The sequence below is a fragment of the Oryza sativa genome, chromosome 4 (assembly GCF_034140825.1).
Source record: "Oryza sativa Japonica Group chromosome 4, ASM3414082v1".
NCBI lineage: Eukaryota > Viridiplantae > Streptophyta > Magnoliopsida > Poales > Poaceae > Oryza > Oryza sativa.
In genome coordinates, this window is record NC_089038.1 from 4,577,004 (window position 1) to 4,589,297 (window position 12,294).

The following is a 12,294-nucleotide window of genomic DNA, read 5'->3' on the forward strand; positions in this document are numbered from 1 at the left end:
CAATGTTGGCTCAAAAACCTCATATATCCTCACATGATTAAATTGCAATTAACTAAATCACCGAAGTTGTTTCGTTTTGATGGCTATGCAAATGCAGCCATCTAAGCTTATCTAGTCACTCCAATCCATACATATGCCAGGAAAATATATTAACAGATGTTAGAATTAAACAATCAAATCAGTAGTCCACATGTAGATCACACAATACATTTGTTGCAGCATCACCACGATGCAGCATCAATATTTAATTTATGTCCATTCGTTTGCAATTACACACTGTCACACCATGAACTTCTGGGAACTAGTGGTAGGCACACCACAGAGGCCCATCAGACCCTCTTATTTCAAGCACATACATCATCAACAAATCCACACACACAGATGGTTCTGCGTCACTCCCCTGAGAGACACACACGCGAATTAATTAACTTAGTATGCAAGCACACAACAATATATACAACTCAGAGGTGCTTGCTGCAAGCACATGATGCACCAATTTATTCTTCAGAAAACAAGCAAACACTCGAAACCACTGCAGCGAGACGGAAGAAAGCATGCAGACAACTTGGTTGATCCATCAGTAAATCTACAGAAGCAATGCAAGAAGTATACAAGTGATTAGAGAATCATATATATGAACACAACTAATACTTCCCAGAGACATATATTTCTGACAATTTACTATACATCATATCGATGTGCTCCATTTTTTTTATCAGCTGCATTTGAACTAGCAGTTAGCATGAAGGTACTGCAAATTAAAGCAGGTGGATAGTAGGAGTAGCTTTTATTAATTTGCCGGTGATAATTAATGTAATGTGTACTATACATACATACATAGACGAATTAACATGGAGAAAACAAATACTAGAGAAGGTAGTGAATGCTATTGCATTCATTCATGAGTACCTTAACAAGTGAGCAGCAGTTGATACAGCGTCTGCATGTCGCCTCACCGGAGAAGAGAGCATCTGGGTAGAGCCTTCTTGTAGTACATCGAGTGGCGAGGCTCAAAGAGGGAGGGGTCATGGCCAACATTCATCCCCTCCCATTCCAGCTTCTCCCACCAGTCCTTCTCGCAGTCCACGATTGGGCGACCGTTGATGGCGGGGATGCGCTTGAGAGCCCAGCATCCCCTCACCCTGATTGTCTCGAGCACAGGAGCAACCATCCTGCTGATTTCGCATATCTGATGCAGCTTGGGGACATCATGCAGGTGGATGTGCTTCAGCTTTGGGAATCTCAGCACACCTCTTGGTTGTTCCCTTAGAGCAACTGCCTCCACGGGGAAGATCTGTCTGAGTTCACTGCAGTAGACGATGTGGAGAGTCTCCAAGCTGGGCAAGTGTGAGTATGGAGTAGGCCATGATAGTGGAAGCACAAACGTGAGCCTCGGACAGTAGTGTAAGTGTATACTCCTCAGTTTTGCAAACATATTACTGTTCCAACCAGGGAATGTCCTTCCTCTGCTCCAAATACAATTTGCCATCATGAGCTCAGCTGCTGAAAATGCCTCCAGTGTTTGAAAGCGGTATTTGATATAATCGGTAGAGAAGACAGTGTTCAACTTGTGACATCTCTCAATGTGGCACCTCTTTAGACAATACCATGTAATTTCCTTATCCTCTGTCAAAATCACGTGTTTAGGGTTAACACTGGTGATTGAAAAATTGTCATGTACGTGCAAAGACTTGGCCTTGTTCATCATAAATGATACTGCACTCAATGCTTGTTCACTGACAACATTAGCATAGCTTATTCCCTCTCCGATCTCCACATGGATGTCTAGTGGCTCATGCCGTGGTGCACTGCTGCCTTCCAGCTCAATAGCAGATATCATGGCCAAGTTGACATCCTTGTAGCAAACAACAGGTTGAATGGTGGTGACTATTGGCATGTGTAGAGGTGAGCCAACTACTTTTTGAGCGCTGTAATAGCTCATTGTCTTCTTTTTTGGTGTTGCATCTTTTGGGGTAGAAGAGATGCATATATTTATATGGGTCTTATTGCAGTTCCAACAGAACTTGTTATTGCTTCTTAACACCAAGGATTGAACAAATCTTAAATCCATCACGGTTGCATATGCTTGCTGCTGCTCTGTTTCTACATGGCAAACCAATGAATCAATGTGTAGCATGCTTAGGTTTGGGAATCCTTTCTCTGGCCATAATATGGTGCATAGCTTCTCACACCGTAGCAGAATTATTTGTCCAATACATGAGTCTTGTACATCTCGAAGGTCAAGCATTTTTATCATTGTGCCAGAGAGGTCCAATCCCCTAAGGTTTTGCAATGGCCCACGTAATGTGAAGTTCACCAAGCTCGAGCAACCAGCCAAGGAGATAGATGAGATTTTAGCTTTGTTTCCTTCTCTTGAAGCAAAGCTGAATGATTCAAGCGAAGGAGGAAGTCCCTGGGGGCCAACTTGTTCCAGCACAACACAATCATCTAGGATCAGTGTTTTGAGGCTACTGGCACCACATAGGCTTGGCAAAACTTGTATCATAGTATTCTTAGACAGGTCAAGGATCTCCAGCTTCAGCATGTCAGCAAACTCATCTATTTCCCCTTTGTTACCCCAAGGGTGTGTAGGCTCAATTACTCGAAGCTTTCGAAGGTTCTTCAATCGCCGCCATGCAAAATTTCTGCGCCAAATCCTTCCCTTGTTTATATGTACCTCCCTAATGTTCATTGCCATTTGCTGCTCTCTTGTACTCTCTGTAGGGAAAGGCAGCTCCCAATCTATGTAGCATATGTCTAATACCCATAGCCTCTGAAAAAACTCCAGTGCTGAACTAGTGTTGCTCTTATCCTCTCCAGCTTCTTGTGTCCGATGATCTTGGCATTTATCCAGGCCAAGAAATCTTAAGTTGTGGCAGCAATGGAAAGGAGGTGACGAAAAGTTGAAGGCACAGTTGCACAATCTCAGTACTTGGACTTTGTTTGCTTGATGGAACATGTCATCCGGTAACAATACCACACTTTGGAATGCAATGAACAAGGACGTTGTTTCTAGAGTTGGTTTGTCCTTCATGTCAGACTCCTGGGTGACCAAAACCCATCGATTTGGGGGAGTATCCAAATAATGACCAAAACCAGGCACTCTGTTGGATGAGTAGTCCTCTAGACGTATCTCCTGATGCAGAGCAGCTGCAAGCTCCCATGCTTGGTCCTCCTGTAGGCTACCTCCTCCTTTTTCTTCTTGTACTGTTATTATTCCATCGCAAACCCAATAGTTGCAGGCATGGGTTGCCCAGTTGTAGTCCATGATGTGGCCACCCCTATAATTCAGAGACAATAGATACAAGCAACATTCTGCAGCTTTGGTGCCATCAAGGTGGAGCTCACCTGAGTATTGAGTGATTTCTTCAGCTTCTCTTGGTAATAAATCATTCAAACTTTCAAATGAATAAAAATGATAATAATAATGACTATAAATATTGAGGTGTGAACTGTCCACATTATCTGCAATTTTTGGATTGAGCCGTAGCCTTCCTCTGAAGGTCCAAAGCACTTTATTATCAGACCAATCGTATAGGGGGAAGCCAAGTTTGCTTGTATCAACTGTGTCGTCACTCCCATTATGAAAAATCAACAAACAACTGAGGTCCTTGATGGTTTGATAGATCTCCTTTCCGATATCTGTTACCTCTGCTCTGGAGCTTTCTTCAACCCCGCTGAAATCATCCTCCTCATCCTGCCTATCAAACAAATCCATTACATGCTGAGGAAGCTTGAGTTGATCAGCGATCGCTCTTTGCAGTTGCCTTCGTTTCTTCCATCTCGAGCAGTCAACATGGATAATCCTGTCAAATTTCTTCCTCAGAGATGGCGCTGGATTTTCTGCTATCGCTCTGAGCACCGCAGACGCACCCAGTCCATCCCATCCGTCAAAGTAGATGGACTTATGTGCAGCACTGCTGGTATCCTCCAAGTAAGGGATTAGTGATTCTACCGCCGCCTCAACACTAGTCGCATCAATGCGCTGCATTATATGCCGATTGATTAGTTGATGTCACTCTCACTCCCTGACCGCAAATAATACATAAGTAATTCCTAGTCTGTTATACTAGCTACTAATGTTTAGTTTAGGTTTATATAGCATATCTATAGATTGTTTTTTTAATAATCAAATATCTATAGATTGTTAGTTATTTAAAAGGTGCAGATCCATCAGAAAAAGGTAGCTATAGCTGGCCGCAGAAATAATCCTGGTTACGTTGTGGCAGTGTCACAGGTACAATTTTTTTTTTCCGGATTACACAAATAATTAACCAGCCATATTTGTGGTCATACATGCATGCACAGAAACAAAAAAACACCCGGGCGCACATCATCATCAGAGATAACTAAAGGATGCGGCGATTAGGTTAATTTAATTATTAGCTCAAACATCTCCTCTATAAATTGTTTTTACTGTGAACGCTGACTACTTAAGCTAACAAATAATAATTGCTTAATTAATTACCTATTAAAGGGAAAAAACGAGACGATGTCTGTATATAGGCACTGTACAGCATCACAGGAAAATATGTAGTGCAAACAACATATAACATATGTAGTGAAAATTTGTAAACAACCGTTGGATAAAAAATGGACATTTGAGATTCATCCACATCACCATGAGTAATTTTTACTCATAAGTGAATTTGTGAGTAAAACTTTTACTTTAATGATTGGATGAATCTCAGACGTCTATTTTTTGATCAAACGGTAGTTTTCAGGTCTCACTACGTATGTAGTTTCCACTGTATATTTTCCTGTCCATCACTACCAACAGTTGATAATACAACTGCCAACTGGTCAATGCTTTTTTAAGAAACACGGTATAAACACTGCCACTCACAATATGCGCACAATCATCCCTCTGAGTGCGCACACGCAAATCTATCATTGTTTCGAAAGCATATACAATTAAACTGTATAATTAACAATACTATATGTATGTATCTGCTGCATTCTGAGGAAGAACAAAAAAAAAATACCTCCCGACGCATGATGAATTCCTGTCTATCTCCAAGGACAAGTAAAAGAAGCTCCACAAAACAAATCTAACCCATATCTATCGATCGATCGAGATGGATCTCCACTTCCCCTGCAATAACAAATTAATTAAGTTTTATTCAAGATGGCCATGGATGAACCGGCGTGTTAATCCAAATGCCTATCGTTGAGAAGAAAAAGAAACAAAAACTGCAAGAAATAATTAATTTAGTACCTGGTGGCAGAAGTGATCGTCAATGCAAATTAAGCGGAGTTGTTTGGGGCAACATGGACGTACGGTGTCGCAAAGCAAAAATGGTGATGAACAATTGATCGTCAAGGCCAGGGAACTACCTAGCGAATTAAATAAGCACTTTGATGCGTAGTGTAGCTACTCAATTGTGCTATCTTCATGTTTCGTTTTGGCATTGCCTTTCATAAAGGAATATATCCAATGCTTTGCTCTTTGCTTGGGACACACCTAACGAATAAAGATGAAAGGTAGAAGAAAAGAAAAAAAAAAGAGCTCAATCGATTTTTTATTTTTTTAGAGAAGGGTATATTTTGCCCGGTCTCTACATCCAACCGGATATATGCAGCCTTTTTAAATTAGGAACTTAGCCTATCAAACAACCTAATGTGAAATTCACTCATATAAAGATTTAAACTCAGAACCTTAGAGTGCTACTTAGGTCACTACAACCATTAGTCTACATATCCGTTTTGCAAGAGCTCGATCGATGACTCATCGATATATACATATGGCTCCAACGTGAATTCATTACATCCAAAGCCGATAATCTACTCAGTTATTTCAGGGGAGTAACTTCTTCGCATCACTAGACGCGGTAATTTTACACAACTTCTTTATCTCTATATAGAGATGAAATCAGGTCATGTCCGGTCATATCACGTTCTTGTATCCTATTTCATATTTTTCCTCAGAGCTGGAACAGGTTCAAATCACAGTATATCGTATTGTTCTTCAGTTGGGGCCGGGTATGGATATCGATAGTGCCATCACTTATCATGTATCGTATCCAATCTATATATTTTAATAGTTGGAGAAAAATGTTGACATGCATGCAAAGAGCCACATCATAAAAAAAAAATTAGATTTTGCATATTTCTCATGCTTTGATCTCAACAATTTATATATCATGTACATTTACAACCTACTTAGTATTTTTTTTCGGGGAAAAGAGAATATATTACTCGGAAGCAGCCTCCTCACAAACAAATTGTGAGTTAATATCACAATTTTCGTCTGGCCAAAACTCTATACAGAGTTCAGCACGGGCCTTATTGGCTAGGAAATGGCTAATGCGGTTCTGAGTACGATTGATTTCCGTTGTAAAACTTCCCTGTTTCCTGTGATCAGGTTTCCTATGTCCCGTGTCAGATGGGCAAACTGAGACTTCTCCTCCATCGCAGCCTGGATCATATTCACTGCGACCGAGCAATCAAACTCCACAATGATGGGCAGCAAGGTCCAAGGGCCATAATAATGCCCTCTTTGCAGGCTAGTAGTTCAGCTTCCAAAGGGCTACTGCAGCGCTCGATGAATCCGCAAGCAGAAAAAATGGGTTTGCCAGAACTATTCCTCAGTATCACACCTAACCCGCCTGAACCCGAATTCATACAACCTACTTAGTATAGTTACTAGAATCAAAAGCTTGACATGCATAGAGCCACATCATCAAGAAAATATTAGTTTTTGGATCTTTTTAATGCTTTGATCTCAATCATTTATGTGTCGTGCATTTGCAACCCAGGGCTGTGTTCGGGAGGGCAAGTTTCCCACCTTGCCTCCTGACACGGAAAACAAAGCACGCGATTATATTGAGATTAATTAAGCATTAGTCTAAAAAGCTTGAAAAATGGATTAATATGATTTTTTTTAAAGCAACTTTCATATAGAAAACTTTTGCAAAAAGTAAACCGTTCAGTAGTTTGAAAAGCGTGTGCGCGGAAACAATGAAAGTGAGTTGAAAGAGGGGAAAAGAACACAGCCATATATGTAGTTATTATTATAAATCTCAATATTGGAAAAGTCATTTATATGTTTGGAACATAACAATTTATATACCATGTACTGTCACAATTTTACACCACCTATTATCAAGTTTCTTTTTCACAAGTTATGTCCATGGCTAAACGGCAATTTTCTGTTGACATGAAACCCGTGCTTGTTAATTAAGGAGGTTGTAAATCAGTAGATGATAATGCTACCTTGACGGCCAAGGAAGAAAAGGAATTGAGACAACATTTTTTCTCCTCGGTTCAATCCAGGTAACAGAGATCATTAGGCACCGGTGCCGGATTATTAGGATTATTATATTCCTGCACGCACGATCAGAGTTCAATACTTAGGTATTGGTGGTGTTATCTTAATTTTCTATTGTTGTTTTTACACTAGAAAAAATAATGCATGTGTGTTGCAACGGGTGAAAGCTATTTTAATTTTATTATTGTTATATGGTTTAGTTAATATGAAATTCACTATAGGAATTCGTTTGGACGTATATATATTTTTTTAGAAAATCATGACCTGCAATTAGGAGTCTTTTCTGTATTTCAAAAACGAACAAACTTAAAAGCCGACTCAAATACATATATGTATTTCCAAAAGAAAACGGAATTAAAAACCGACTCATTCACGAATGACGTACCAAAGTACTGGCAAAAACATCTTCAATTTTTATAATAGTAGAGATTAGCATAGATGCCATATTATTTTATTATTCTTAGAGGTGATTAGCTAGAGTGTTAACGTCAAAATTTGGTAAGCCCCGAGGTCGTCATAGGCCTAGAGTCAGTATCAGCTTCAGAATCCTAGAATCGGCCGACGGGAGTTGTCAAGTCGCCAGCAGTCGGATTCTTGATAGATTCGATTAAGGAAATTAATTAATTATGGAAAGTTTATTTAGAAGAGACCGATTCAAGGAGGATGCGGCATGACAGTTTATCTATTAATTAGAAAGAGTCTGTTAGTTTCTTTTTATATTTAGAAAAATATGTAGTTTCTTTTTATATTTAGAAAAATATGTTTCGTATCTGACAAGAACTTTACGTTTAGTTTTTTTCCTATCCAAAAAGGACTAGTATCTATCCATGGGTATAAATATGTATACCCGGGGTCATTATAAACTCTCTCTCGATCAATAAAACTACTATCGGCGCATCGCCACCCTATTTTCCAAGGTTTTTACTTATCACTGGTGGAACTTGGCATCTGGCGCAGGGCTGCATCGGCTTTCGATCTCCAGCGAAGGGATAAGTCCTACGTTCCGCCGGCACCGACAATTGTATCGACTAAATTGGTGTTGTTAAAGGCTACATCCCTTCAACCTCTTGGATTGCTCTGATTCGGTTGATATATTTGCCTACATATTTATCATATATCTTAGTTAATCTAACTTAGCATCTTAATTTGATCAGATTTGTTGAGATACATTGTAGGGTTTATATAGGCATCGGCTAAATTATCTTGCTAGATTAGATTAATTAAGGTATCCACCATCCTAAATTTTAGTCAAAGACTCGATTATTTAGAATTTATGTTTCTCAGCATACTTTGCGATGCATCATCCCTTATCGTAACTAGAATCATAAAGGCTAACCTGTCTTTGATTATAATAAGGGTTTCATTGGGGTTTCAGCTGATGAGTTATCTGGACGTTGCACCGGCTTACAAAGATTGCATATAAGTTGGTTTTAGCCGATCGCAACAAAGGTTTCATTAATTATCTAACCTTCTAGATTTTATGACATCAGACCTCCGGCCGATGTATACTTTAACCATCGGATCAATGTTTATTCTATTACATCATTATTAGCCGATTGATTTCTACCGGATTATATTATTGTTTATTACATTATCATTAGCCAATTGTCTTTATACCGTTATCTATATTGGACATATAGGTGATTGTTCAAAACTCTATCAACATCGGCAAGAACTACTCCATCGGCTTGTTAGTCGATCAGCTATTTGATCTGTTGTTTACATATCTTGTCAGTTGTAGGATCAAGCTGACTGGCACGCTCGCATCTTATCAATTTTTAGATCTGCACTGAAGCTAAGCAAATCTCTCAGGGCGTCGTTGTTGTCGACTTAGTTTGCGCCAACACAGATCCAGCACCATCGGCGGAGCATGGGTTTTTCATCAACAGGGAGTCATTTATTTTTGTCTAGCATTTAGGAACCGAGTTGGTTCTGAGTCCGGTTCGACATGCTTTTTATCTTGGTGTTTCTCCTGCCGAGCTTTGTTCCTGGAAGACCGATGATGGCGATCCCATCTACACAGAGTTGAAATGTTGCCGATCTTAAGGAGGAGGCGAGATCAGGAGATTAAATCCTGGGTTCGTCACTTGATTCTAGAGGATCTCATCTTCTGTTCGTCTTGGTCAAGCACGGGTGGAGGATTTTTCTAGGGTTTTGGCTTGCAATACTTGTAAGCCAAACCAAGTTATTCTCTGAATTTTTGTTGTTGCTTGATTTTTATATCTGCTGTGAAAGAGGGAAAAATCGGGACGCTCGCTGTCAGGTGCTCATCAAGTATCTTATGTTCATGAAACCATATTCAAATATCTATTTATAACTCTAATAATAGATAATAAGTCTAGGAGGAAATTAGTGTAAAAAAGATTCGATGAGAAAACGGTTGTGTAATATTACTGGTGAACTAAAATAGTAACATTTAGTTTGTTTGTTATATGTTTGATAATGTAGGACATACATATGGATAACTCCTCATATCCTAATTCATACTTTTAATAGATTTGGATTTGAGCTCGGATAATATCAGATATATAATTCTATCCAGTAACTTTCCCATGAGCCTCCTGGCCGAGCGGCTAGGAAATACCCATCTTTTTTCACTCCTATTGCTTTCTAAAGGGCTTATAGGGTAGATAGGTGCCGGTTATTGACTATGAATTTAGAACTGGCATCTATAAGGGTGCAGCCGTTTTTTATTTTTGTAGGTGCTAAAAAATTGAAAAAAAATTAGTATTTTTGTTAAGCTCCTATACAATCACACTCTTAATCCCACAATTCATATTATTTCTTCAACTCATATTCATATACGTGTCAAGAAATATTCGAACTCAAGTCCTCTCTATTCACACAAAGTCACCTTAACACCAAACCTACAAATAGTTCTTGTCTTAGAAACAAATGATATTATTTTGTGGCTGCTGCTATCCAAACTTATAAACCATATTTAGCACCATAGATAAGCTCAAATGAAAAGTTTATCAACTACAAAATTGTAGATCTAATCCTTATCTACAACTTTTATATAGGTTTTGTCTCTATATGATATCGTCTACACCTTGTACTCCCTCCGTATTTTAATATAAATAGTACTTTATACATGACTTATTTTTTAAAACTTTTTTTAAAGTTTTTTAAATAAGACGGATGGTCAAACGTTGGATACGAAAACTATAGTTGCACTTAAAATAGGACAGAAGGAGTATTAACTAAGGTAAGATTTCCTTTTTTGGCAGGAGATTCTAGATTTTTTTTCCTTTTTTTACTAAACATTTAAAAATCTACTCCCTCCGTCCCAAAATATAAGCAATTTTAGCTATGAATCTGGACAACTGTGTGTCCAGATACATAGCCAAAAGTGGTTATATTTTGGGATGGAGGTAGAATACATGAAATTTAAAACTTTCAAATAAAATTTAGAACTTTCTTAAAAAAAAGTCACATCTAATATTTTAAACTTTCAACTCGGAATTTGAAAACTTTCGTCACCTCAAAATTTAAAAACTTTGAACTCATAATCTAAAACTAACTCAAATTTTGAAATCTTTTCAACTCAAAATTTGAAAAATGTTAACTCAAATTTTGATGACTTCCAACTCAAATCTTGAATACTTTCAACTTAATTCTCGAAAACTTTTAACTCAAATTTTAAAAACTTTCAAGTCTAAGTTATCCAAATATTGGAAACTTTCATCTCATATTACAAAACTTCTCAACTTAACTATTCATTTATTAGCATAATTAATGTGATTAGCACAGTCATTAAAGCGCTAATGACGAGCGCCCAACCCCACCCCAAAAAAAGAGATTGGCATTGGCATCCAAGCTTCGTTGTTAAAAAAATACATAATAGAAAATGAAGACATTGCCCATTTCCATAAAAAAATGAAAGCAAAAGATAAAGAAAAAAGTCGTCGTGCATTGCAACGGAACCATTACAAACATTAGGTGCATGCAAAAGAACCCGTTACACAACAAAGTATTTTTCTTTGGTCCCTGCTTTATCTTTCACATAACAATACATGGTACATACAACAATGGATCTCCATTTGCAAGAAGAAACAATAATATTTCACATAACATTATATGATTCAATAATGGAGCTCCATGAAAGAAGAAACATCAATCTTTCACACAAGACTAAACGGAATGCTTAGTTTCAAGCCAGTGTATGTTCGCCATATATATATGGATTAAACTTCCGTCATGAAATTTAACAGACATTTCAGACATGCAGAAAAGCAAAATTCACTTTGTTTGGTACCTTCCAAGGATAAAGTAACAACGAGAAAATATAGCCTGGCTGGCAATTCCTTTCTTGCAAGTTGCAACATACTGAACAAGCACAAAAGTCCTATTTTCAGAGGCATATACCATCCAACCTGCATTATGCAGGCTTTTACCAGCGATGGGACTCTTGATTAGCACGGAATTTCGGTTACTTCCATTTGACCTGTTTACGTACATCATTTCATATCAAGAAGCAAGAGACAAACAATACAGTATGCGCGGAATCCACATGACTGAATATATGGAACATACCAAATAAGAACATCACAGTAGGTGATAACTTTTTTAGTGAACTGGAACACAATAAAATGGGGGCATTTTTCAACCATATATATTGCAAGTCGAAAGGAGACTACAGGGAAGGGTGTTATCAACATATATACTGAATCTACAAAGAACAACATCTTACTCCCTCCATCCCAAAAAAAGACAAACCCTGGTTTCCGTGTCCAATGTTTGACCGTTCGTCTTATTTGAAAAAATTATAAAAAAAATTAAAAAGACAAGTCACGCATAAAATATTAATCATATTTTATCATCTAATAACAATGAAAATACGAATTATAAAAAAATTTCATATAAGACGGACAGTCAAAGTTGGACACGAAAACCTAGGGTTTGTCTTTTTTTTTTTTGGACGGAGGGAGTAAGTGATAGTTTCCGAACATGAGAAATATCATACAGTATTCATCTATTTGAATGCCCGAGTTTTGTGGAGGGGCGATAGTTGGGCGATTTCA

At 38.1% G+C, this 12,294-nt stretch overlaps 1 protein-coding gene across 1 annotated transcript; it reads right to left on the reverse strand.

The window, feature by feature from the left end:
• Window positions 1-209: 209 nt before the first annotated feature.
• Window positions 210-5,376, reverse strand: LOC4335049 (uncharacterized). The gene is made up of 4 exons (XM_015778622.3): window positions 5,219-5,376; window positions 4,986-5,095; window positions 910-3,985; window positions 210-586 (listed from the first exon to the last, which is right to left on the reverse strand). The coding sequence occupies exons 2-3, from the start codon at window positions 4,995-4,997 to the stop codon at window positions 953-955; spliced, it is 3,045 nt and encodes a 1,014-aa protein (XP_015634108.1). The 5' UTR covers window positions 4,998-5,095; window positions 5,219-5,376; the 3' UTR covers window positions 210-586; window positions 910-952.
• Between the last annotated feature and the right edge of the window lie 6,918 nt (window positions 5,377-12,294).